Genomic DNA, 27250 nt, shown 5'->3' with positions numbered 1-27250 from the left:
ATAAATAATTGAATTTATTTGGATGAAATAATTTATACGTGGAAAACGCTTATAAAATCCAAACAGGCTAATATAATTCCAACTTTCTTCCTATAAATTCATAACCAATTCATTGATTTCATATTCATTTTTCTGTTTTATTCGTTTAGATTTGGATTTTGACTCATGGCTATGCAAGAGGAGGATTCTGTAATTAATCAAAAACCGGCGCCGGCGTCACCTCCGACGCCGGTGGAATTTAAAGGGACGGATTCCGGGTCATTACTGCACACCGTATTGGCGTTGGTCCTATGGCTTGGCTCCGTCCATTTCAACTTGTTAATCCTTCTTGCTTCCTTTCTATTTCTTCCTTTCTCAAAAGCACTCGCGTTAGTTTAATTTTCTCTTCACTTATATCTTTTATTTCCTCTTATTTCTTTCTACCCAGTACAGTAGCTTGAACTTGACTTTTATTTTTGTTGAAATTTTGTTTCAGAGTTATAGGAATATTGCTTATACTTATGCTGATTCCGATTGATGAGAAGAATAACTTGGGGCGAAGATTAGCTAGGTAAATTTTTTTTTTTTTTTTGGGTGCAATTTAGTATATATCTGATTAAGTGGAAAATATTGATACAGAAATTTGGGATTCTTCAGGTACATCTGTAAGCATGCTTGTGGTTATTTTCCGGTGCATTTGTATGTAGAGGACATCAAAGCATTTGATCCTAACGAGGCTTATGGTAAATTAAGGATTACTATTCATCCTTTCTACTTCCAAAACATCAGGGGCTGATTAAAGTTTATACTTTTGTATGTGCTCATGAACTTGCAAAATAATTGGGGATTACCAAACAATCTACTCCCATCATAAAGTTGCCCATTCCTTGGAATAATTGTGTGACTGTTGTCATATAAATATCTTACTCCCCGGTTTCAATTTGTTGGTCCGGTTTTGACTTTTGAATTTTGTAGAATGTACTAAAATGTCTTTAGTCTTATGATCTTGAAATTGTCACATGTAAAGTGAATTAAAGAGTTACCAAAAAAGGAAAATAGACATTCTTTTTGAAACAGATGGAGTAAATTGAAGGTAATAGCCAAATCAACTGCAACCTCAGTCAAAATAGTGATGAGTGTGCTTGCCTCTACATAAGTTGATCAATGCTATTGATTTTAGATGACTAGTTATGTAAACCAGTGTCAGCTTGGCAGGATTGCTTTTGTCTAAACCATAGTTGCCTTCTAACTTGCATAAATGCTCTCTAGAGAATTCTACTTTGATGCACTTCACTTGATAAATTTCTCTCGCTATAGTGATCTCTACTCGTTGGAGCATAGCTTCTCAGTCTTTGCATCCACTGCGGAGCCTGGATGGATACATGATTTTGTTTCATTGTGTTATCATTAGCTTGACCGCTCAGCCTGTTCTCCGTGACTCTTTCTAAAATGGTTCTGTATGATTTGACTCTGATTCCGTTTGCTTGGTGTCTTGTGAAGAATTAAAATAGACAGGTTTAAAGCTATATCATGTGGTCTTGGCCCTTAAGTGTTGGCATGTGAAATCTGCATTTCTAGAACAAATGAAATATAGGACCATAGCAAGAAAATTTCCCCTTCAGAGTGAATTACTTTCTAAGGATTTGAAAATATTTTTGAAAGAAATTAGAACAAACGAGTATACCTTAATGATTAAGGGCAATAAAAAGAAATCCTCCCGTGTGCTTGCTCTCTTGGTCCTCTTCTCCTACCCCGTTGTTTTGTTGAGTATTCTGTAGTTTGGGTAATTCAATCCTCTAACCTTTATTTCTCTTGCTTGCTTATGTTCTAAAATTACCTCTGTTTCTTTTCTCAAAGCCTACGGCTGTGAAGAATAATATATTACTCCTATTATCCACTTCTTTTTGAAGGGGCACTTTCTCACATCCTTTCCATTGTAGGCAGATGATATCTGTTTCTACATCTCACCAAGAAACTAGATACATCATTCTGAGTGCTAGCGGTATTAATGGAAAATCAGAAATCTTAATCTCCTGTTCTTCAGACTAACTCAGTTGTTGTTACTTACAGTTTTCGGGTATGAGCCGCATTCCGTTTGGCCTATTGGGGTGATTGCCCTTGCTGATCTTACAGGTTTCATGCCTCTCCCAAAAATCAAAGTGCTTGCGAGTACTGCTGTATGACTTGATTCCTTGTTCTTATATTTAAATTGTACATAGTCTTATTTTCAGCTGTAGCATGTACTAATGAAGAAACATTGACAGGTGTTCTATACACCTTTCTTGCGGCATATCTGGACATGGTTAGGACTTGCACCAGCAACGAGGAAAATTTTTAAATCCTTCTTGGCATCTGGTCACAGCTGCATCATAGTGCCAGGTGGAGTTCAAGAGGCATTCTATATGGAGCACGATTCAGAGGTTCAATCTCGAAACTTGATTGTATTTTTCAAGCCAGTATATTATGTTGTACTCACTACATTTCTTCCTAACTCCTGCTAAGACCAATTGGTTTCACCCATAAAAAGGAGTTTTGATCAGGAATAACTAGTAGGCACTTAACAAAAGATTATATAAGCTCTACTCTCTTGTCAGCGAGTACTCTCTTCATTGGATAGTAAACGATTTGCTATTTGAGGAAAGAGTTCCAGCTTTTCTTTCTTATGTGACCAGAAACTAAAGTATGTTTGGCACTGATGGAATGGTAAAAGAATTTCTATGCATCTTATGTTCCTGTTGAGGAAACCAATATGTGTGAATTTGAGATTATTTCATATCCTTTACTGTGTGTGCTGGATAGGAAGGTGTTAAATCTGATTGCTCTCTTAACCTGTGATAGATTGCGTACCTTCAAAGAAGAAAAGGATTTGTACGAATTGCCATAGAGACGGGCAAACCACTGGTTCCTGTTTTCTGTTTCGGCCAGGTGATATTTTGTTCTTCTATTTCTGTTTCCGTAATGTTTAGGTATTTACTTCCATCTTTGTGCTTTGATGCATAAAGATGTCTTTTTTCGGGCATGAAATGTTCTCTATCCTCTGTGAGTTTTGTTTCTGTCTATATGATTTAAATTTCAAGCAGGACTGAATATTTTTCTTGCAAGCTATTAAAATATTTGGGTTGACATATCTTTGTATGTTATTTTTGTCTTTCTTATGGTATTTTTTATTTTATTTTTGTGGGATAAAGGTTAACATATACTTTTATGTCTATCTTTATTGAAAAACATATTTTGTGTCTAAGGATGGAAGTCTAGTTTGATATATCAGACATTGTACTCTTTAAGGAAAGATCATACCTTTGCATGTGGTCATTTCACAAGCACTGGCTCATCCTGGATAAAGTTCGCAAGTGGGACGTTAAGCTTTTCTTGTTTCTTGTTTGTGGTATTGTTTCTTTATGTTGTTGCTAATGTGGTCTGTAGAAATTTCTTTTTTCCCTTGTGGTTCTTTATTGCCTTTTAAAATTTTTCCTCTGAAAAGTAAATGCCTATCTTCGTCTTGTTTGGGAAACTTTTATTGTCATACTATGCGTGCTTTTGTGGTCATTTTGCTTTGAAAAACTATCCTGATCTGTGCTTACAGTTTTATCTAAATTCTACAGACTGATGTCTACAAATGGTGGAAGCCTAGCGGGAAACTGTACTTGGAATTCTCTAGACTCATTAAGTTCACTCCAATTCTTTTTTGGGGCGTGCTGGGGTATGCTATTTCAGATATTTTGAGTTTCTATTGATTCTACACCAGGAAGGTAGTCTAAAATCTCTGACTTTTGTCGTGGGGCTTTGGTCTAGTGTTAAGTCCATAGCTTGTGATGTGTAAGATAGGCACACCTCACATAGCTTGTGATGTGTAAGATAGGCACACTTCACAGTTTCAAATATAGCTGTTTTACAAAAGCCTGGTATCAGGTTGGTTAATATATTTCCTGCATTTTTTTTTCTGAGTAAACCGACCTCAGGAGGTCTGTTTTGTGTGGTCGGTTTCGACCTGTTTTTAGTAGTGTAAACTACATTGATTTCCGTGTTACGATTTAAGTGGAGTTGCTTGCCTATTATTCACAAAGCTTTGAACCGTACGCAACTAGTCTCCGGTATTTCTTGAATACAATAAAATCTTTGACGTCCATAATTTGTTTGAGTTTGATGAGGGTGATTTAATCCATCTTTTATGGCTAAAATGACACAAAATGGCCAGCTACGTATAGCCATCATCCTAGGCTAATTGGGATTGGTTTAATTTTATTCCAGTTTTTTTTTCTCTATGACCTTTTGTTACTTTATTACTTATTTGTCCTGATGGAATAATTTAAAGCTGCCACAATCAGCACCAACAGTGAAAGAGTAAATTATTGTATTGAATAGAATAGAGGAAAAATGAGTGTAGTGCTAGCCATCATAAGATGGATTTCGATGCCCATAGTAGTCCCTAGAATGTTTTTGGGAAAGTCTATAATGCCTTTTTCCACTCGTGTTGCTACGTTCATCTTTGTAATGTCATGGTGTTTCACTGCAGCTCTCCTGTACCATTTAAACGACCGATGCATGTTGTTGTTGGCAGGCCAATTGTGCTCAAGAAAAATCCAGAGCCAACCCCTGAAGCGGTATGTCAGTTGACCCTGCTAGTCTGTCTCGTTTTCTACTGTTGACCCTAGAAATAATGCACTAGTGATGCAACAGAGAGTGGATTTTGCCGCAAGTTTTAATGTTTTAATTTTTTGTTGTGGTGAAGGTCTCTGAAGTGCACAGTCGGTTTGTTGAAGCACTGCAAGAACTTTTTGAAAGGCACAAAAAGAGGGTTGGTTATGAAGATCTCCAACTGAGAGTTGTTTAATGTTATATGATGACTCTAAATCTTCTGGTGGCTATATTTGTATTACCCGTTTTATTCATTTTCTTCTCTCTCCCTATTTGCATCTAACTCTAGTCATGGAGGGGGGCAGTAATTTGTAGTCACTGATCTGTTACAAATCTCAACTTCTCGTAAAGCTCTTGTAGGATTTGAATTTTATGTATTCAAGGTTCTATGGCAGCAATCTCAAATGCTAATAATTTTGCAAAGCTATCGCCTGATTGGGTATATTTAGTAAAATGGACCGGAAGGAGTATAAAATAAAGAAAATTTAGTTAAACATGATAATACTGTGATTGGGTTGGATATATACTTCCTGTGTTCATTTTATTTGTTGTTTCTTTCACGCCACTTAAAAAAATATTAACTAGAAGTATAATTTGATTAGATTATTCTTATTTATTATTGATCTCAATTTAATATTACTATTTTTTAATCACATTAATCTCTCTCTCTACCTTTATTGAGTAAAGGTAAAGATGAAAACTTCAGTTAGTTATATTTTGATTTTCAAAACTATCAACTCTCCCTGCGTTTCATGTTATTTGGCCTTCGTTGACAAGATACAACCCTTGCTTTAATTAGAAGTGTATATTACTAAATTAATTTTATTGATGATGTTTTAAAACTCTAAAATTAACTATTGATACTTTATATAGTTATTTAAAACTAAGAATAGTATCGAATAACAATAATTACGCTGCAGGTAATTAATTATGTGTTGCCACCACCTGCAGCTCAAATTAGTTAAAACTCAAGGAATTTCATTAAGTGGTGTATTTAATTAATTTGTAGGGAATTTAGGGAGGATGTTTTGTCCTCATCATAATTAATTTCGGCAGTATGTGTATATGAGGAAAAAAAATAGTCCCTTTATATAAGTCCGTTTTCTACTAAAATAATTCAGATATATATCAATTACCCCATATGATATTATTAACAGAAAGTGCTCGAGGATTATAGGAATTAATTAATGTAAACTTCTGTCTTTAATTATTCTGTTCTTTTTTTGGTTGCATTTACTTTTTAGTTAATGAAGATTAATGTGACACTCTATAAAGTACATATCATCTCTTTTTGATGCATCTTACTCAAAATAGTTGTCCTATATTATTTGATGACTTATTAAATTAGGATAAAATTAATTATTGTTTTTTTATTTTATCCTTATAATTAATATGACCTTTTTGAATGTGAATAATTCTCAATACTAGCTATTTATATTTTTTTTCTAATTTATTTTTATGTGCATTGGTTCGAACGAAGGGCATATTAGTAAAGTTAATCACATTTTTAATATTTCTTAATTACCGGTTTAAAATAGATTGAACAGAGGAAGTACTAAATATAGGAGTCCATACAAATGTGAACCTAATATATATTTATTCAAATACATAACGGATTAAAAGGAATAATAAAACAAATAAATTAAAAAAGAAGAGAGTACTAAACTTTTTAGGAATACCATCTGCTTGAAATAGACATGTGAATTAACAATTGCTTACTTCTAATCAAAATAGGAGTCACACATAATTTAAGCACATATATCGTCCAAAAATTATATGCTTTTATATATATATATATATATATATATAACATCCTTCAACCACATGAAATCAATCAAATATATATAGTACCACAAAGGACATCCTAAAATCTGAAGATCAACTTGAAATGCCTTTTATTGCTTTTGAAAATACCGTTAAAGTTACTCTTGATAGCAAATTAATTTAAAGTTGGAATTTTTATTTGAAAATTTGTTAAATAGAAAGCTATATTCTAAATGAATCTTACTCGATGACATTATGCAAATCTGCATTAATTAGATTTTTATTGTGAGTATTGATTATTGAATACTAAATAAGAAAGGAAAACAATAAACTAATACTACTACTAACATTTGCCCATTGATTAAGCCTAAATTTACACATCCCCTAAATTCGGAATCTCACTTTCCCAACTCGGAAATCAGAAAATTGATTGAAAAGCACTTCTAAATAAGGAAAAACGAAAAAACACATGCGGAACATACGTATCATATATTCATACATTGGGAAGTCAGCTTTGATAGGAGCGCTTTACATTTTAATATAAAATTTTTTTAGCGCAAATTTAAATTTACTCAAATTTTAATATAGATATTAGATATTGAATAAGAAATAAAATAAAAATAATTTATTCATTTTTTCTTATTCACTATTTTAAAAATATATTTTCATTTTTAACATATCAGAAAAAAACAATTTTTTCTTTTTTTCTTTTTACCATTAACATTAATTATTTATTTTTCAAATTATTTTTGAAGGTCTAATACTAAACATCAATAAATAAGGATAATATTGTAAATTAGCCATGTTCATCATTGTTTTTTAATAAATATGTCAAATTCAAATATGACAAGTAAAAGTGAACAGAGTGAGTATACTTAATCCATTAAATTTATCAGAATATTTTATTTAAATACTCAAACTAAATCATATTTCAATTGTATATCTTATTCCTAATAAAGTATTTTAATTAAATACTTGTAATATTTTTATTCGTTAATTAATAGTTAAATTAACCACATAAAATATGTCATTGATCTAATTATATGCATTAACTTCAAATTAATAATTTAATTATTTAATATTTTCTAATAAATGAATGAGAGCACTTACATATTATTTTTAAAATTTGAACTAAAAATAATTATTAAGAAATTTAGGTATTGAATTAAAAATTTAATTTAATTGAAGAGTCTAAATAAAATATCTAACAAAATTATTTAATTTATTAATAGAGATACATATATATCGTGGTCATACACAGTGGAGCTGAGTTGTGTCTAGGGTTCCTCATTTTTGCTGTGCGTTTCAATGCAATCAAGCAGAATAATCGTTGCTCTTTAAACCACTGGTAAACTTGTTTATTCCCGTTGCTTATGTACCTGCTTCTCATCTTTATCTCTTTTTCAGTTTTTTTTTTATGAGCGTTAAGCTGTGCGATTTAGGTTTCGGAGGTGAAAAAACTAAGAAGAAAGAGGTTGGTGGGCGATTGCAAATGCCGGAGGAAGATTTGGTAGAAGTTAAGTTTCGTTTGTTCGATGGATCAGATGTGGGTCCATTTCGATTCTCACCGGCTTCCACCGTAGCTATGCTTAAAGAGAGAATTGTCGCTGAGTGGCCTAAAGGTTAGTACAATTACGTCTTTTAGTAATTTTGGAGGCTAGTTTTAGCGTAATCAACATGCTTTTTTTTGTTAATTGTTTCTGGAAACGGGAAAACAGGGTCTGATAAGAATACTCATAAATCTAATGACACCCGGCACGGTAAGAATCAGTATTCAGTACCTTCTCCGCCTCCAACCCAAATAAATGTTCGAAAGATTTTTTTTTTGGTTTGCATTTTTGGCGTTTTAGTTGTTGATTTTGGTGATTTTATGCAATCAAGCGATGGATTTTTTTATCTGAGATTTTGATTGATAAAGCTATCATGAGAATGGCCTAAAGATCACATCAAATAGCTGTGAGATCGTAGCCATGTTAACTTCTGATACCAAACCACTTATATACAAAATGAAAAGCAGAATAACTAGTTAGGCCAAATCCCTGTGGCACACCTCGTCAACACAGGTAATCCTTATACACCGAACCTTTCTGAAGTTTCCAACAAGCAACACAACTTTTGCAGTGTGCACAAAATAGATGTGTTGTGCCTGTGAGAATTTTGTCCCAGCCCATATTTGGTATCACCATTCCCCATAGAACCCCCTCCCCTCCTCTCCCACATAGGAGATTCGAAATATCAGATATGAGAATGAGTGTTTGTTGTTCAAATTTTGTGGAATCAATTATTTTGTTAGACTTAAAAAGCTTTAACACTGATTTTTGTGAAGGTTGGGTGGAAAAATTATGGAATCTACCATTGTTGGGCATTGAGAAAACTTGAAAATCCAATTGGGTCTTGTTGAATTTTGAGTTGTTGTACTCAAATTATTTTGGGTTTTAATAAACTAGTTGTTTATGGAAACTTTGTCACAGCCAGCTTGGTGGCAGCCACGATTGGGAAGATAAAAAATGGGGGTCTAATTGTCATCTTTTGTGTTTTTTTAATTAAATGTTAATGACATGTGTCACGACCATATTGGGGCCTGACATACACATGTTTTAAATCACTGGCCATGCACAAAAGATACTTTGAAAAGATTGGCTGTGTAAAAGGTTACTCGTATTGGCCAAAGGTCTCTTTTATCATTGGCCAAAAGTCTCTGATTGTTCTCCATAACCCAACCTCATAGTTGGCGAACATCTTTAACTGCTTCTACATCTAATTCAGAAATGTAAAATGATTTTTGAATTAACACTAAGGGATGCGGTAGAGTGGATGAGATCTGGGTTTGAATCCTGAGAATGGAGAAATCTCTTTTGACCTTATGTGGCGTGAATTTGGATTAATTGGACAAGAGGATTCTGAGTACCTCATGGTTAAACCATTTTTTTTTTTTTTGCATTTGATTGACATGATTTTTACTTTATATATTTTGTTTAGTTTTAAGTTGTTTAGTATTTTTTTTCCAGATAATCATTTTCTTTGTTTAATAGTTATTATTTCTTACATTAGGTATTTGTATATGTGCATGCACACACACACACACATATATAGAGAGAGGAGAGACTTGTGAGGTCTGTGAACAGCTAGTCTTAAAGAACTCATATTTGCCTTGTAATACAAATTATATAGTGTTGTAATTAATTGGTGCTAAATGGAGATTGATAAAGAGGATTTTGGCCGACCCCAATTAACTTAAGAGTTTGAAGCATAACTGACTGATATTTTAACTTTTGTTAAAAAGAGCTTTTAACAAAATGGGACCAAAATTCAAGCCCAATCCTCACTGGACGACTGAATAATCAAATCAGTATAAGAATTGGTTGAGGTTATTACTACCTATTAAAAGAAATAAGAACTTTGATTGAGCTGAATTGGTTATGACCTGCAATTTGGCTATCCCTTTTTTTATTCTATGCCATGGAGGTAAGTGTATTGATATCTAAATCCTTTAAAGCCTTCAATGTTTGGCAGATTTTCATTCTATTAACTTACTATGAACTATATATTCAGGAAAGTTGCTAAAGGTTGTTATTTTTTTTCTGTGACCTCTACTTTCCTGAGATTAAGTTGTGATGCTCTCTTGGCAGATAAAAAAATTGCACCTAAGGCGGCAAATGATGTCAAGTTAATAAGTGCTGGGAAAATTTTGGAAAACAACAAGACTGTTGGTCAATGTAAAACTCCTTTCGGTGAACTGCCTAATGGTGTGCTTACCATGCATGCTGTTGTACAGCCATCAGTAGGTAAATCAAAATCAGGTGAGTTCCTCTTACTTGATTTGTGGTAATATACACTGGTTTCCCCCTTTGTATAATGTATTTGTATTTTGAGGATATTGTTGTTTCTGTTATGTAATCTAACTAAATCTGTGTGTTAAAAAAAATAAGGACAATAATCTTCTTTATCTGCCTTTTAATATCTTAATTGTCATGCAATATAATTAGTAACTTAGTTGTACGTACCTTATTTTTAACATGGTAATGCTGTTTATGTCTATGGTTGTTGACAATATTTGCCTTACAAAGAAATTTCTATGGTACGTGCCAAAAATTCCAGATGATTACAATGGCTCGTGCCCGGGGACCATTTTCAAAGATATGTTGTCTTAACTGCGCTTGTTCATATGGTATACTGAATATTTTAACTTTTGGAACAGAAAGTATGAAGTTAGATTTTTTTTTCAACCATCATAAGTAAGATAGTATTAACTCCTCAAATGATGGAGACTCAGTTTCTGTACTTTCACGTCTTAGCTTGCATGTCATTTCTTCATTTTAGAAGAGAGAAAATGGGCTTACTACAAATTCAACTGTATATTCATAAACTGTAACAATAAAAAAGGAGAGCAGCAGGTTGCTTAACCTGAAGATCTAGTTGAAAACCTAAACCTAGCTTATGTCTTACAGTATAGGGTTTACATGCCTTCAAATTTGACTGATTCATAATCCACATATGCAAGAGTTGCTCCAAAGCAAATTACTAAACCTATTTAAGTTAAATGTACCTAGATTGGTCTCCTACCAAATATTAACTATGGTTACTTATCCTGACACAGTTGTAATTAATATGAGCTTTCGACTAAGAACATGCTTAATCAAGTCTGATTTCACCTAATTTAATGAAGTTTGCATTTAAAAAACATTACTCTGTCCATTTCAATATGAGTGTCAAAGTTTGACTAGGCGTGGAGTTTTAACAAAGTAACTTTTGAATCTTCTAATCATAAACTAAAGATATTTGTAATGTACCAAAATGCCCATTGAATCCCGTGGTCTTAAAAAAGCTAAGTAGAGTGTTGGAATTAGAGAGTTAACCAACTATAAAAGACATTCTTTTTGAAATATACTATAAAGGAAAGTAGGATACTTGAGTGGAAACGGGGGAAGTATCGTTTTATATATACCAAGTTGCATCTTGTAGATATACCAGGATTGAAAATTATATTGTGATTATGCTGATGATCAAAAAAGTTAACTTGTGATGATGTGTATAGAACAATAAGAACAACAAAATTAGAATTGATATTCCCCAAAAAGATTAAAAAATTATGTTATGATTAGAATTGAGATTGAATAAATGATTATAATACATGGATTCATCTACTATATATGGTCCAGGAAACTTGTCAAAAGCAACATTACACATATTAGTGACTCAAGAGATTAGATCATCTGTGGAAAGCATCCTTTGCTTTAGTAATAATAGTTGGGATCACATTCCTTCCATATTAGTATCATATTCACAAGCCTTCAGGACTAGAAATCAGTGTTTTGAGAAGCGAGAAGCGGAAAAAAGCGACGAGGGCTCGCTTTACATAAGCGAGAAGCGAGAAGCGAAGCACACACTTTTTTCAAATTAAGCGCTATTTATTATAAAAATAACAAATATTAAAGCAAATCTTTCAATTCTTAGATTAAAAAATAACTAGATAGTCAATAATCCTCACAAGTCATAACATATAAAGCAAATGCTTAAACAAATCACAAAGGGAGCAATCATCGGAGTTCCATACGCCCAAGCTGGATTCTTTTTTTGCGCCATCGAATAAGAATATACAACTTACTACAATCAATAACAAAACAGTAACTCAGTCACAACAAAAAAAACCAAAAGGAAAAAAAAATAGAGACAGAACAGAGTAGCAAAAAAAAAGCAGTGCATGGCAGTAGCATTACAAACAGGCTTACACAGTAACTGAAAACCTAAAATCAGGAAAACAAAGAAGAGAGTAACGCTACTTAAGTAGCATTACGAACAAAAAATTGAAAAGAAGAAGAGAGAAGAGAAACATATGTTGTAGAGAAACAAAAAGAGAAGGAGAAGAGAAGACGAGCTAACCTTAGCAACAGTCACAGCAATCGACAAAGGAGGGAAAATATTTGGAAAAGCTGTTAGTAAATGAGACTTCTAGCATGTTTGGAAAAGCTGTTGAAATCATCTTTTTTTGAGAAGTACTTTTTGAAGAGTATTCTTGTCGAAAGTGCTTTCTTTTAAAAAGTTTTTTGGGCATTTTGTGTTTGACTAAATCATTTGAGAAGTGTTTTTGTTAGTAATTTGTGGTTGGCCAGTGTTTTCAAAAAGTGTTTTAAAGTGCAAACTTCCGAAAAAGAAAGTTACTACTAATTTTAATACGGTAAACATGAACTTTTGATGCGGGTAATCTTGTCCTTCATTAAAAATAAAGTAAAATATGGGTAATCTTGTCCTAAAAAAGCAAAAGCATTTATTTCGGGGAGAAACTACTTTTTTCAGCTTCTTAAAAGTAGAAAGATGGTTTCTGCTTCTACTCAAAAACACTTATTTCTTCACCAAAAGCTTTGACCAAACACCTTTATTCTCTAAAATAAATATTATTTTTTTCAAAAAAAGAACTTTTGGCCTTTCAGAAGCTTCGCAAAACATGCTATTCGTCTGGTTTAGTTTCCTTCATCTCTGAAGTAGTTTTCTGTTCCTATATCTCTTTCTTCTTAATTTTCCATACTTTCTATGTTTTTGAGGCTTCTTTCTGTTTCATAATAATAATGGGCAAGGCTATTCTGCCTTAGTAGACACATGTAATAAATGAGAGAATACTAAAGCACCAAGCCATAAAATCAAGAAAAGTAAACCTTTTTAGAAAGAGAATAATGATCCAGTGTTGTCAAAGGTGCGCTTTAAGCGCGCTTAAGCCCTGAAGCGAAGCTCAAAACGTGTTTAGCACTTCGCCTCGCTTTATGTGTGCTTCAGTGTGGTCATCAAGGTTCTAAGGCAAACTTCTCCTTGCCAATGAGCCTCTTTTGAAGAAGTGACACTAAGCAATTGATATTTCACTTTATCATACCTTTTTTTCAATTTCTTTGGTCATATATTTGTCATTCATGCTTATAATTATTGATCTTGGACTAAACATATATATTTGTATCTTTTTCTCCCTTTGCGCCTTTTTTCATTTTCCCACACTTTATTTGTGCTTTGCGATTAAAGCCCCAATGAACCTTAAAACTTTTTTGCGCTTTTCGCCTTTGATAACACTGTAATGACCTTGACGAGTAGTGGTGGGAGTCCATCGGCTGTAAACTGAAGCCACGAGCAAATATGTAGATTCCAGAGAGGAACATAGACAAGAATGATGTTATAGCAACAGGGTTTACCTAATAAGTGAGTGATGAGTGTGAGAAATATAGGGGAAATATTATTAAATTGTGTAAGAACAATATTACACAAAGACCCTATTTATAGACACTATAAAACAATCCTTTTCCAAGTAGAATACTATAAACTATTCATATTTCTATTCCTATTCTAAGTAGGATACTATAATCTATTCCTATTCTAACAATGAGAATAGTTCATCTTGTATTTTACTTAACAAAAGATGAGGAAGCCTTCCAAGAAAATTGTAAACAACTTCTGCTTATTCTCGATTTAAGATTTTGAAGGAAGTGTAGATCTAATTCAAACAGTTAAGAAATTTTAAAATATTGAATAAGATTTTAAAAAAATTTATGTCCCTGTTCGGTCACGGTCAAGTTCATACATTTATGTCGTTTTTACCTCCGCTTTCATCTGTCTAATTTGGACAGGGGGGCTAGAGTTGGAACATTTGATTTCTTAACTGCTAGGATTAAGCCTTTTGGATTCTTGATAAGGAGTTTAAAAAAATAAAGTAAAATGTTGTTGGAGAGATTTGAAGTCACAATATTCTTATGTGAATAGATTGTAAGAGTTTTCTGTGTACTACTTTATCCTTTTTTCTTTTGTGACAGCATCCCCTATTCTTTTATGAGAGCTAGTGCGAACTTAAGTTAAATAATGTAGTGTATAAGATATTTCAACCAATATGTATTACTCTAGTAGGAGCCGTCATCCTCCAATAAGACTATCGCTTCTACTTACATATCTGCCACTGGAAGGCATGTATGTAGAAAATGTTTTTCCTTTTCCTCTTTATTGTATATTGTACTAATTTACTTAATAATAAACAATAGACTTTTCTTGAAATGAATTTGGGACTAGGAGTGTTAATGTGAAGTTGCCCATATGAATTGTTTAAGTTAAGAATACATTAATGAACTTGAAATTAAGAAAATAAATGAATTGTTCTTTTGGTAAATAAAGTATCTTCTTACCAAAAGAGAGTATTTACAACACCTTGACATGATAATTTGGAATTGGACAATAAGCCCATTTCTAGAGTGACTAATGCTCCTACTTCATTTTTTATTTCCAAAATAGGAGCAGATGTGATATGTATTCAAGAAACAAAAATGGAGACTTTGATGGATAGCACTATTAAAAGAGTGTGTGTGTGTGTTGGGGGTGGGAGGGGGTGGGGAGTGATTATTTTCCGGCACGGGAAAGTGAGAATACTTACTCTTTGGGATGATAGAAAGGTGGAATGTGTTGAGGTTAACAAGGGGGAGTTTCATGTTAGGGGTGCGGTTTAGAAACACAATAGCGTGGAATGGAGTTTTTTTTTGTTTTGAGGGGGGGGGGGGGGTTATGGACCTGTAGAGAAGGGGTCTAAGGTTGAATTTTGGGAGGAGTTAGGGGATTGGATGGAGAGGTGTGAGATTTCTTGGGTGTTAGGAAGGGATTTTAACACTAAAAGATTATCGGAGGAGAGGTTGGGTTGCCAGGTAATTTCTAGGGACATGGAGGGATTCTCGTAATTTATTGCTAACCATCTTCTTATAGATTTACCATTGGTAGGTGCCACTTTCAACACCAAGCATGATCCATTTCCCTCTCCTGTGGAGATCATTCACTTATTATGTTGGATGGTGTAGAGGTAGAAGGATGAGATCACTTTTTAGATTCGAGAACATGTGGTTATGAGTGACGAACTTTTGAGATAGAGTAGCTGGGTGGTGGGGTAGCTATGCCGTAGAGGGGAGATCATCTTTCAAACCTGCACAAAAATTAAAGATGCTGAAGAAAGACGAGAGGTGTAGAATAAGGTAGTGTTTGGGAGTGTAGAGGTGAAAATGAGGGAGATTATGAATGAGGTGGGAAGGGAGTTGGACGAGAGGTAAATGGAGAAAGAAATTTTAAAAATGGAGTTAGCTTTTTTGGCTCAAGAGACTAGTTGGTGACAAAAAATTGAGGTAGTTGGGGTTGGATTATTGGGATTCTAACACAAGTTCTTTCGTAGGATAACAGTTTCAAATGGGAGGAGAAATTTAATAGAGTCAGTAGAAGTTGGGATTGGGGGGGGGGGGGGGACCATACATGTGGGAGAGGAGGAAGTAGAAAGAGCAATTGTTCAATTCTATGAACGATCGTTCAAAGAGGAAGCAGAATGGAGGCCAAATTTAGGGGGGGTTGGATTTCAATCAGATTGGAGAGGATAATAGTGAGTGGTTAGAGAGGAAGATTGACAAAAGGGAGGTGTGTGAGGCAGTGGAGTGTTGTGCGGGTGACAAGGGTCGAGGTCTAGATGGTTTCACTTTGGCTTTCTTTCAGCATTGTTGTACAGTCAAACATATGTAGTAAGTACTATTGATGAGTTCTAGGAGGGGTAATTTCGAAAGGAGCTTAAATGCTTCTTTGATTGTCATTTTTCTTAAAAAGGAAGGGGCTTCTAGTGTTGGGGACTACAAACCTATTAGTCTAGTGGGAAGCTTCGACTAGATCATTTTTAGTAGACTTGAGAGAGTTTTGTTACGAGACTTTCATTTTTGCAAAATGCTTTTGTCGATGGAAGACAGATTTTGGATGTAGCTTTGGTGGATAATGAAGTGGTAGATTCGAGGGAGAAACAAGGTGAGTCGGGTGATTTGTGCAAGTTCAATTTTGCTGAATTTAATGAAGATCTAACTTTGCTAGTGGATTTTGACCTTTCCTGTTGAAGTGTACTTGCTTATATGTGCATGTCCAGGTGCTTTACTTAAATCTTATCCCAGGGAGATCTGTGTAATTGGAAATTCTCGAGTTAGCCATTTCATTAACATTCCACTAATTTTTGGCGGATGTCTATTTTCGTCTAATGCTGAAGTTGTAGTAGTATCCAGGAAATACTTCTCTCATGTAAATGTGAGCTTCATTAAATGTACTTAAATAAGATTTGTACCTTCGAGCTTGACATGAACCCTATTTGTTCTAATACTGAATTGAGGATAAGATGATAGCTCATTGCCACTCCCTCAACCCCTAACCCTGTGCTTTTCTTGTAAAATTTGTTTATTTGAATATATGTATAAGTCCAATCCTGTGCCTGTTTTATTATCCTCAACGAGTTTCTTCAGTCAAGGGTGTGGTGTTAAGAATTCATGGTGCACACTTTTCTCTTCTTTTTCTTTTTTTAGCTGCTGAAACTTGTCTTTATATGACAGAAAAGAAGATTGACGAGACTCCAAAGAAAAGTGCGTGCACATGTACCATAATGTGAGATTGTAAGTGATTCAACTTTAGTCCTGTGGGATTCTTGGTGGTAAACTGCTGCTGTGAAGTTCAGGGTAAACAGTATGATAGCTCATTGTTACTTGTTTGTTCGTTGAGCGGCATTTCAATGTAACAGCGTGTCTATTTGTTTGAATGAATTTGGTAGGTGTACATTTTGTAATTGCAGATTTCTTATACAGAAATACAGAGCGCGTGCTGGATTGCATGCAATAGGATTTTACCGAGCACTAGTTATTCTATTTTGGGTCATTATTATTCAACTAAGATCGTGATTATCCCCGCATACTCTAATCTTGATGTCTAAAAGATGCATAAATAAAAAATTGAAGGGCAAACCATGCAATTAAATGGGAACGGGTGCATCACTGCGACAAGCAATATTTATTGATGTCGTTTAAGGAATTATATTTATTGTTTTAGATTAGACATGCTAGATATCTTGCAAATAGCCTCTAGAAAAAAAATGCAAGATAAGACTGCGTACAATAGGTCCTTGTGGTCGGATCCTGCACATAACGGAAGCTTTAGTATATCAGACTGTCCTTTTATTAGACATGCTAGATAAATTGACTACTCGAAAGAAGTTTGTGCTGATTCGTGTCTTGTCAGGAAAAGCGAAAGCGCTAAATGATAGATCAGTGAATAATTTTTAAATTTTTTTTTTTGGTTGGTTTGGAATGTTAGTCATCCACTCAAATACTTGATATTATAGCCTAGTTGATATCGTCTATCCAACCAGATAGAAGTCGAAGTAAGATGAGAACGACACCAAGCCACTTTAATGAGACTTCTCAGTAAATGAGGATAGAGTGATTATAAGGTGACTGTGATATAAGCACTTAGCAAATCAAACCAGCACAAGAAACAAAACAATCCCAAAATAAGAAGAAAACGAATAGGAACTGTTTCCTAGTGCTCACAAGTGTTCAAGTAGGCTTCCAGCAATAAGCAACTGATTACAGTGACTAGGTATTGCTGGTCACGGGTACCTTATTTGGACAGTTTGTCAAGCCTCAAATATAGACTTCAAATTATTTTTACGCACTGTGGGTATGTTCCAAAAATGAGCACTTCAGGGGAAATTAGTATCCCGAATGAACTTGTCAATATTTCCTTGGATGGCTCCGCCTTCAATTGCTTATTTCCATTGCTCTTCTACTCATTTATTTTCCTTGGTAGCTGTCGAGGTCCATAAAACTCTTTATGAATAGAGCAATTTCATCTCTCATAACCAGCTTCTCCTGTTCCTTGTTTACTCTCCACCCAATCTTCCAGTCCTCCACTATTTGTTTGCTTTTGGTAAATTGATCAGCGGCAATAGGGAACGTAAGAAATGGAACGCCGGCAAATGCACCTTCCTTGGTCTAATTCCATCCACAATGCGACCAAAATCACAAAACTTTCAATTGGTCGTACCAAGGCACCACAATTCCCCTATTCCCAACTCCGTCTGTAAGTAAGGATGCATTCTTACGCACCACCCAAAATGTCCTGACACCGCTGCTGTGCATGCCAGCTATAATTTCATCTAACTGTTCTTTTGATACTGACATGAAACCTCCTTGGGATATGTATAGAACAGAGTCTTTAGGTTGATCATCAAGCCATGACAAGTAGTTTGGAGTAGGCTGGCTAGTATTGAATTCGGTATCCAAATAAGGGATTGTTGGACCAACTGTGAAAATGGAGACTGGAAATTCAGTTAGGGGTCAGATCCCAAGTCAATTAATAAAGTTGATTTTTATATCACAAACTATTTTCGTAAAAAATATTACTTGTTTTCCAAGAAAACATTTTCTACATTTTCCTTCGTATCAAACTCACACTCAGTCCAAAATGAAGCCACCGGAATATTCCTCCGCTCCCCAATACTGACGGCACACGGCAAGAACGAATCCGCTAAAATCACATTGGGCTTTGGAAGCCCGTCATGTATACTCTCAACGGGAGCTTCCATTTTAGTATTTACAGCTTCCATGAAACCCCTCAGATCTTTGCCCTTGCACTTATCTGATGGAATTACATTTGGAATTGTTCGAAACTGTATATTATCTGGCTTTGGCTCTGATTTCAAAAAGCTGAACCACTCCTCTGTTACAATAACAGACCCTCGTAGTAGAATATTTTGTGTGGCTATGAGCTTGCACAGATTCATCAATGGGTTGATGTGGCCTCTTCCTCGATATGGAATCGACAAGATGTGGCAATCCACTTGGGAACTTTCCATTTTGTCACGATTCAAAATGGACCATGAGTGACACCCACACTTAATTTTCTAGGTAGAGAACCAACGATACAAACCCAACTTATAAAATATAATACTAATGCAGAAGTTCAATTTATGAGAGTAAAAAATAATAAAACCACTAAAGTTTATTAAATACGTGTTCCCAAAACCTGAAAGTCATCACTTCAAGGACATCTAATTCTAAAATACCACGTCTGAAAATATCAAACACTAGAATAAATAAATAACTTAATATGTCCGAAAACTAAGGACATCATGCCATGCCCGAGAGGATCCAACACGAGCTAGAAGAAATAGCTCACCCTGGAACCTGATGTGCTGGACACTGGCTAGAGTTGAGGTCGAGTCGAAGTCGATGGAACACTCCCTGCACTCCACAAAATGAAACAGAGAAAAATACCAGTAGGGGTCAGTACGGGACAACATGTGCTGAGTAGGTATCGTCGGCCGATTCAAAATAAAAATCAATATGCATAAAGTAATAGCGAGAAATCAACCATAGCACTTAACATGTGACAACCAATAAGATCAAGATCAAGTGACAACACAATGAACAATTACATAACCAATCAACAATAATTAGATCACACATGAGGACTTAGACCTCCACATCACGCTCTTTTGGAAAATGTGTTATTGGAGATTGGGTAGCATTAAGTTGTTTTAATTTGTTTTCCTTTAATATCACCGTGCCGGAACGTGACACCCGATCCAATAATATTGTGTCGGCTCGTGACACTCAATCCAAATATTCCGTGTCGGAACGTGACACCCGATCCAATAATATCGTGTCGGCTCGTGAAACTCGATCCAAATATACCGTGTCAGAACGTGACACCCGATCCAAATATAATTAATTTATCATTCTTTATTATTACTTTTCATAAACCCTATCCTTTTATTTTAATAATTGGTATAGAGTATTAAATAAATTATCAACTTAGCCCACTAATTAAATTGTTATTTAAATTTACCCCTCAATTAAATAACCATGGTTATCGAATAGTCCAAAATATCAATTAAAAATTTATGGGATAAGTCTGTTATGAAATAAAAAGCCTAGTACTCAAAACGACTTAATGTATCGTTACACATTTACAGATCCACTTGGGCAGTTTTCACTAGGGTTTTAGGACTGATAACGTTGAGCTGCTAAATGGCACAAATTTTTGTATGCTAAGTGACTCTCTCTTCACTTTTACTTTGTGGACATAGCAAACAAATTGAGAATAAATCCAAACAAAGAAAGAAGGAATTATGATCATAATGCATTTTCCTAATTCATAAGTGTTGAAAATCTTACGGAAAATATTCCACCATAATAAATACTAGCACTGTATCATGAATATATTAACACTTTATCACAAAAAATTGTAAGAAATTCACATAGCCTGAGACGTGCTTTTATAACTGTCCTTAAAGATATTTCACCAGTATATGTGTATCCCTCAGGATTCAACAAGCCCTTATAATATAAAACTAGGAGCCAAAAATTAACAAAGATTCATTTAAAGTAAAACCCAACTCTATAACAAAGAGAAGAAATTATGATTGTGATGTATATTGTCAAGATTCAAAAGTATTTAATCACCATAAAAAAAGAGATGTATATATAGGTATGAAAAGGTTATGGATGAAGAGGTCAACCATTATAATTCCATAAAGAGGCTAGTAATTTTCAGATTTAATGGCAATGAAGAAATGATATAATTGTCATTCAAAGTTAGCCGTTGGAATATTTCCTCATAATTGTTCATTAAGGCTATTAAAGAATGAGTTTAAATCACTCTTATAAGGATATTATTATATTTTTGAAATATATTGTTTTTTCCAACAGTAAGTACGTCACAATATTATTAAACTTTAGTTAAATTGATTTTTTTGCAGGTTCAAATAATATCCAAATGGTAACAATTATGTGGCCTAAATATGGCCACAAATGTCAAATCTGTTCTATCCTAAACTCAAAAAGAGGAAAGAGTCTACAACATTGGCTGATGAAATCGTAATGATTTTTATTCTCTTGAATAAAGGAGGTTTCTGCGATAAATCTTATATTATTTTCTTTACCACTTTGAGTTAGGGGTAAGGAACCTGGTTCTTGCACTCAAGTTGTTGATACTAGTTTTTTTCCACCACCAAAGCAGCATGTCGAAACATTGGCAGGATGCCTGTGAATAACAGCAGGCAGGAACTTGTTCTCACCAAGTGCAGCTTGTTTGTGTTCTCTTTCCACTTTATTTATTCAACAAAGAGTAGTACTGCAAAAGTTTGGGCCATATTACATTGCTCAACCGATGAAACATACTACAGAAATAATTTTTATATTATATAGTTTATACATAATTTCTGCGTAACTTGTTGATAAACCAAACATTATTGCCTCGGGCGTCGAGAAATATCCCGAATGAACTTGTTAATATTTCCTTGGTAGCTGTCAAGGTCCATAAAACTCTTTACAAGTAGAGAAATTTCGTCTTTCTTAACCAGCTTCTCACTTTCCTTGTTCACTCTCCACCCAATCTTCCAGTCCTCCACTATTTGTTTACTGTTGGTAACTTGATCACCGCCAATAGGGAACGTAAGAAATGGAACGCCAACAAATGCTCCTTCCTTGGTTGAATTCCACCCACAATGCGACCAAAATCCGCCTACACTAGGATGGGACAAAACTTCCAATTGGTCGCACCAAGGCACCGCGATTCCCCTGTTGCCAACTCCGTCTGTAAGTAAGGATGCATTATCACGAACCACCCAAAATGTCCTGACACCACTGCTGTGCACGCCAGCTATAATTTCATCTAACTGTTCTTTTGACACTGACATGAAACTTCCTTGGGATATGTACAGAACAGAGTCCTTAGGTTGATCATCAAGCCATGAAAAATAGTTTGGACTAGGCTGGTTAGTCTTGAATTCAGTATCCAAGTAAGGGATTGTTGGACCAACTGTGAAAATGGGGAAAGGAGTTTCAGCTTCTAAAGCCTCAATTACTCGAGATTCCAATGCTTCAATGGTGGTGAACAAGGCATATTGTGCTTTATTGACCAATTGTGATATAGCTTCGAGAAGCAAGGGCAACATCTCCCGGTCTTTGCTGTAGAACACAGGTGGGAGATCCTTTACATAAATTGGTGTAATCCCAGGAATATAATTCACGAGCTCTTCTCGTTGCTCTGTTCATTATGAGGTTAAGAAACTTAACTTATATTACATATCTACGGAAAACGAAAGCAAATGAATTTCACGAAATTTAAGGGAGGTTACACTTACATGACAGGCATCTAATCTAACAACTTAAACAATTAGTACCTGTTAAACTGGCTTCAAAATGTCCATTTGCCAGGAGTAGTTGATGGTGATAAAGGATGGTGAAAACCGTGGCAGACATGGGCCAAAATGAAGCCACCGGAATATTCCTCCGCTCCCCAATACGGACGGCCCACGGCAAGAACGAATCAGCTAAAATCACATTGGGCTTTGGAAGCCCGTCAAGTATACTCTCAACGGGAGCTTCCATCTTAGTATACACAGTTTCCTTGAAGCCCAACAAATCTTTGCTTCGATCCTTTTCTGATGGAATTACATTTGGAATTGTTCGAAATTGGATATTATCTGGCTTTGGTTCTGATTTCAAAAAGCTGAACCACTCTTCTGTTACAATAAAAGAGACTTGTAGTACAACATTTGGTGTCGCTATGATCAGCTTGCACAGATTCATCAAAGGATTGATGTGGCCTCTACCTGGATACGGAATTGCCAATATGTGGCAACTAAATAGGGCTTCATCGACCTCGCTAGTTTCCATTTAATGATCCTTTTGCTTTATGAATTGGAAAACGAAAACTAGTTTTAGCAGTTGACCAGGTTGATGATCAGTGAAGATGAAGGTTATGTTGGGCCGCTATGATAATGTTTTCAAAAAAAAATTCTCTGATTTTGTGTTAGTAAGTAAGAAATATTATTTTAAAAATTTAGATATATAATATGGGATGTGACATGCTATTTGTATAATTCCGAGCAAAAGAAACTCATTCTTACCGCAATTTTTTTAATAATATGTCCATAATCTGTCATTACATGCGATTACTTTTATTATTAAAAAAGAAAAATCTAATGAAATCGTTACAGTTAAAGGTGCTACTATATATATTATATATGTATATAAATAAAAATATGTAAAAAATTAATTTAATAATTATGTGTACCAAAAAAAGGTAATATATTTGATAACCAATATAATCAAAATAATAAAAAGAGTATGAATGAAAAAAAAAAAAAAACCAGTAACCTTTTCTCATGAAGTTTGGATCATATTTTATTCATAATACTGACGTATTCACCAATTTATTTCCATTTACTTTCTATTTTCACACATTGATTTGGAAGCATCACTGACACAGAAAAGTTTAAATAGATACGAGTTGTTTAATATGTCGAGAAATACGTGCTATAATATTTTAATTTTTGTATCTTGGAAGCATCACTCACCATTTTTTTAAAGTTAATTTTGTTTTTGAGAAACTTGTTAAGAGGACTTACCATGGTAGCTTGCTAATTTAACCTTTTGATTTTCATAAAAATGTCTGCTGCAGCTAACATTCAATAGTAAAACACCAAACATTCCATGTTCTCAATAATACTAAGGGCTTGGAAAGCCACAATGGAATTGGAATTTGATGTAATTGATGTAATTATATTTTTTTGACATGTTTGATAGACCAAGTAATTAGTTGGCATGAAAGGAATTGAGTGTAATTGAAGGAGAGTAATTTCACTTTTTCATTCTTTTGAAAGGATAAAAAATTGGTGTAATTAATTACATAACACTTTTTAATACTATCTTTTTAAATATATTTTTTATTTGAAATATCAAAATACATTCATTTTTTTTGTCTAAATATTTTCACTTGTAACAACGACACAACAACATACCCTATATTTTTTCTTTCAAGTAAGATTTCTTTCGTGAGAAATAATCATTCACCGTAACATGAAGCCACACAATATTGCGGATTACAGACTTGCCGTGATTTTGGAACAAAGCAGGAAAGAAAAGAACGGACTGAGGCGAATAAAAAGTACATATAATATGGTGTGTTTACTTAGGAGTACGAACCAGAGGTTGATATATAGTTGGGTTCTTTGCTGCACTGTCTATGAGTTGATTATATGGATACCGATTTGGGAATAAAATTCATAAAGTGAATATGCAAAGGCTGATGTGTTTGTTATATAGAATTGGGTTTTGAGGAGGCCAAGTTCCAGGATTGCTAAGTTGTCAAGTGAATCAGAAGATTTTTCGAATAGGTGTCTAGCCAAGATAGTACGTTTATCCTTCTATTTTTCAGTTGTTGTTTCTCTCAAGATCATGGCGTGAAAAATAAAGATGATATTTTGAATGGGCAAATAATCCTAGATATTTAGTGGAACTTTCTGAAATTGTGTAGAGTTACTTGTTGTATCTAAGACATGTGTAGATGTTCTAGAGAATGAGATATTTGTAGTCAATTATAGAATAATCTAGAGTTGTATCTAGGATAACCATCTTAAGAAAATATCTAGATATAGAAGATAAACTTCACTAAAATTTTCTTTGTAGATGTATCTAGAAGAATTTCTAGAACCATCCATGAACAAGTATAAATATGGGTGGTCTTGTACATTTGTAAAAACAACAAAAATAAAAGAATCTTTTTCCATAACAAAGTTCTCTTACCAAAATACATATTCTCCTTTCTAGCTTCCTCTTCTTTAGTTGAATCTTCCGATCTTATTAACGATATTAGGCTAGCAGAAGGTCTCCTCAATTATACTTTTCTTCTGCTTTTCTCTACATGGTATCAAAGCCATAGCCATATGTTGGCTTGAGTTATATTTCAAGATCGGGTTGGTGGTAGATTCAACTAGTTTGTGTACATGGATTTAAGTGGCCGTGTTAATAGCTGAGGATGGAGTTGTTGAATCAGTCCAATTACAAGGTATGGAAGACATGTATGGAATCATACCTTGTGAGTGAGGATTTGTCGGATGTTGTTAATGGAAGTAACACAAGTCCTCCCGATAACGGAATGAAAAATAGCAGTGCATACAAGAAGTGTAAGCAAGTTAATGCAAATGCGAAGTTCAGTCTGAAGAGGACAATCTCCTTCGATTTATTTAATCATATTATAAAGTGTAAATCAGCTCATGAAATATGGAGGACTCACGATCGTTTGTTCAACAACAAGAATGAAGCTTGGCTGCAGATATTGGAGAATGAATTGGCTAAAACCATTCAAGGTAATTTTTCTATCGCTTAGAATTTTTAAAGATTAAGAACTTATGTTCTGAGATATCTTTATTAAATTTGAAAGAGGCTATCTCTGAATCACGAATGAGAAGAATTATCATTCGTGGTTTGAAACCTGAATATATTCCATTCTTGACGTTAATTCAAGTATGGGCTCAACAACCATCCTTGGAGAATTTGAGAATTTGTTGTCGTTAGAGGAGCAACTAGCCAAACAGTTGGCTGGTGTATTTATCAAAAAAAAGGAAGAAAATGTTCTTGTAGTCGACAAGAGGAACTTTAGAGGAAAATCTAGAGATATGTCGCTCTATGGATTATCAGGTGGTTTAAGATCACCCGGAAAGAAGGAAGAGTCTTCTAGCAATTACAGTAAGAATCCTCTCAAATGTTATCGTTGTGGTGAAATAGGACGCATAAGAAGATATTGTCGAGCAAAGAAGAGCAATGTGGCTCAAACTGAGAAAGTTGTTGAAGAAAAAGACTGGGGAAGGTGCTTCTTAGCTGAGGCTCAAGCAGTAGATGCCATGACTTCCATCAATTTTGAAAGAGACTGGATTGTGGATTTAGGATATAATACAGTCGATCACGAGGAGAAACAAGACGCTAATATTGGTGATATGGTAACCGTTATAATAGAAATCAAAATAGATCCTGAACAGATAGTTTTTGAAATAATATATGCTAGTGGTGACTTTTACGGAGAAGGCACTGCAGAAGATGTAGTAGAAGTTGATGTCTCTGGTCATTCATCTGTCATATTAAGGTCAATGACCGACTTAGAGAAAACATTAGAAGCAAATAAAGAATATGATGATCAAATACATGAAGAAGATGGCTTTGAAGGCCAAATTTCAAGAGGAGAGACAAACAACATAACTTTTGAAAGCCCTGAAGCTGATAAATTGGTTATTGAAGAGCTGGAAAGAAAATTTGATGGTGGATCCTATTATGATGTTGAGGCTTCACAGAAAATTGATGATCAGACTATTAACGACTCAAACGAGGAGGCTAATACAAATGAAATCTCCTTCTGTTAAAGAGTTGCGTAAGAAGGAGCAGGTTTCAAAATCTTGAATTTTGGAGTTCCAAACTTTCCCATCATAGATCTTTATCTAGTTAGTACAACTATCATAAAGCTAAGGGAAATGGGAGCTCGAAAACTCAACAACATAAAACTCAACAAAGCTCTGACTCACTTGGTTCGCAAAGACCGTCGGTACATTACAGAAATGAAAGGTTTATCAATACATATTATTGTTTCTTTGCAAAACCAATTGACTATGGAAAAAATTCATCATTTGAAGAAGTAACAGGAGTCAGAAGAAAACTATTGATATCTTCACCACGGAATGATCAAAACCTTTGATTGAGTATCTGCAAGATAGTCAAAACGCGTTTTGAACGCGTAGTCAACAAAACGCATTTTGAACGCGTAGTCAAAAAAGGAACAAAACGCGTTTTGAACGCGTAGTCAAAAAGGGAGGTTGTTCCTTTTACAAGAGAAAAATGTTAATTGTTGTTTTCTCCTTGTATTTGAGAGCTGTGTACTCCATATTAAAATAGAGAGATCCTTCTACCCCGTGGTTTTTTCCCTCTATCAGTTAGAGGGGTTTCCACGTAAAATTCTCGTGTCCAATTTATTTTTCATTATTTTCATCATATCAAACTTTAGTTGTGGTGCTTCCTCCCCCCAATAGTGGTATTAGAGCCCTCGGTTATTCGGTCTATTTTATGCGAAGGTACTATTTGTGAATAGTAAATTAGGTGAATAGTACTATTCACGTGAATAGTAAATTTTGGTGACGGTACAGTCTGTCACGATTGTTCGCAAAAATATTCAGAAACGATCTAGAAGGGTGTGAAGCAAATAACAATGTCGAGTACAACAAAGTGTGATGTTGAAAAAT

The 27250-nt window shown here is 34.5% G+C and overlaps 4 protein-coding genes across 5 annotated transcripts; 2 read left to right on the top strand and 2 right to left on the bottom strand.

Moving 5' to 3' along the window:
* The first annotated feature begins 83 nt into the window (after positions 1 to 83).
* On the top strand, positions 84 to 5037 carry LOC129873591 (diacylglycerol O-acyltransferase 2D). Of its 2 annotated transcripts, XM_055948714.1 has the most exons (9): positions 87 to 368; positions 476 to 550; positions 637 to 722; positions 2050 to 2156; positions 2244 to 2399; positions 2818 to 2904; positions 3582 to 3679; positions 4493 to 4580; positions 4709 to 5037. In XM_055948714.1, the coding sequence occupies exons 1-9, from the start codon at positions 166 to 168 to the stop codon at positions 4808 to 4810; spliced, it is 1002 nt and encodes a 333-aa protein (XP_055804689.1). In that variant the 5' UTR covers positions 87 to 165; the 3' UTR covers positions 4811 to 5037. The 2 variants fall into 2 exon arrangements, with proteins under 2 accessions (XP_055804690.1, XP_055804689.1); XM_055948715.1 differs by lacking the exon at positions 4709 to 5037 and having other exon boundaries at positions 84 to 368; positions 3582 to 3728; positions 4493 to 4586.
* A 2586-nt stretch (positions 5038 to 7623) lies between these two features.
* LOC129873844 (membrane-anchored ubiquitin-fold protein 3-like) lies at positions 7624 to 17013 on the top strand. The gene is made up of 4 exons (XM_055949035.1): positions 7624 to 7726; positions 7821 to 8000; positions 10008 to 10178; positions 16734 to 17013. The coding sequence occupies exons 2-4, from the start codon at positions 7871 to 7873 to the stop codon at positions 16787 to 16789; spliced, it is 357 nt and encodes a 118-aa protein (XP_055805010.1). The 5' UTR covers positions 7624 to 7726; positions 7821 to 7870; the 3' UTR covers positions 16790 to 17013.
* A 547-nt stretch (positions 17014 to 17560) lies between these two features.
* LOC129874239 (UDP-glycosyltransferase 87A2-like) lies at positions 17561 to 19030 on the bottom strand. The gene has a single exon (XM_055949501.1). It carries the CDS (start codon positions 19028 to 19030, stop codon positions 18575 to 18577), a length of 456 nt encoding a protein of 151 aa, XP_055805476.1. The 3' UTR covers positions 17561 to 18574.
* Positions 19031 to 21049: 2019 nt separating this feature from the next.
* On the bottom strand, positions 21050 to 23112 carry LOC129873374 (UDP-glycosyltransferase 87A2-like). Its single transcript, XM_055948457.1, has 2 exons — positions 22364 to 23112; positions 21050 to 22227 (listed from the first exon to the last, which is right to left on the bottom strand). The coding sequence occupies exons 1-2, from the start codon at positions 22857 to 22859 to the stop codon at positions 21428 to 21430; spliced, it is 1296 nt and encodes a 431-aa protein (XP_055804432.1). The 5' UTR covers positions 22860 to 23112; the 3' UTR covers positions 21050 to 21427.
* Positions 23113 to 27250: the final 4138 nt, after the last annotated feature.

This window comes from Solanum dulcamara, chromosome 11 (genome assembly GCF_947179165.1).
Source record: "Solanum dulcamara chromosome 11, daSolDulc1.2, whole genome shotgun sequence".
Lineage (NCBI taxonomy): Eukaryota > Viridiplantae > Streptophyta > Magnoliopsida > Solanales > Solanaceae > Solanum > Solanum dulcamara.
This window is presented reverse-complemented; position numbering and strand designations above follow the sequence as displayed.

What these genes read in the sequence shown, in the direction of transcription:
- LOC129873591 (XM_055948714.1), top strand. Translation starts at nt 166, where the DNA reads ATGGCTATGCAAGAGGAGGATTCTGTAATTAATCAAAAACCGGCGCCG. An exon ending in CCTTTCTCAAAAGCACTCGC is followed by an intron (nt 369 to 475) that starts GTTAGTTTAATT and finishes ATTTTGTTTCAG; the next exon opens with AGTTATAGGAATATTGCTTA. An exon ending in CAGAGCCAACCCCTGAAGCG is followed by an intron (nt 4,581 to 4,708) that starts GTATGTCAGTTG and finishes GTTGTGGTGAAG; the next exon opens with GTCTCTGAAGTGCACAGTCG.
- LOC129873844 (XM_055949035.1), top strand. Translation starts at nt 7,871, where the DNA reads ATGCCGGAGGAAGATTTGGTAGAAGTTAAGTTTCGTTTGTTCGATGGA. An exon ending in TGTCGCTGAGTGGCCTAAAG is followed by an intron (nt 8,001 to 10,007) that starts GTTAGTACAATT and finishes CTCTCTTGGCAG; the next exon opens with ATAAAAAAATTGCACCTAAG. An exon ending in AGTAGGTAAATCAAAATCAG is followed by an intron (nt 10,179 to 16,733) that starts GTGAGTTCCTCT and finishes TTTATATGACAG; the next exon opens with AAAAGAAGATTGACGAGACT.
- LOC129874239 (XM_055949501.1), bottom strand. Translation starts at nt 19,030, where the DNA reads ATGGAAAGTTCCCAAGTGGATTGCCACATCTTGTCGATTCCATATCGA.
- LOC129873374 (XM_055948457.1), bottom strand. Translation starts at nt 22,859, where the DNA reads ATGGAAACTAGCGAGGTCGATGAAGCCCTATTTAGTTGCCACATATTG. An exon ending in TTTTGAAGCCAGTTTAACAG is followed by an intron (nt 22,228 to 22,363) that starts GTACTAATTGTT and finishes CATAATGAACAG; the next exon opens with AGCAACGAGAAGAGCTCGTG.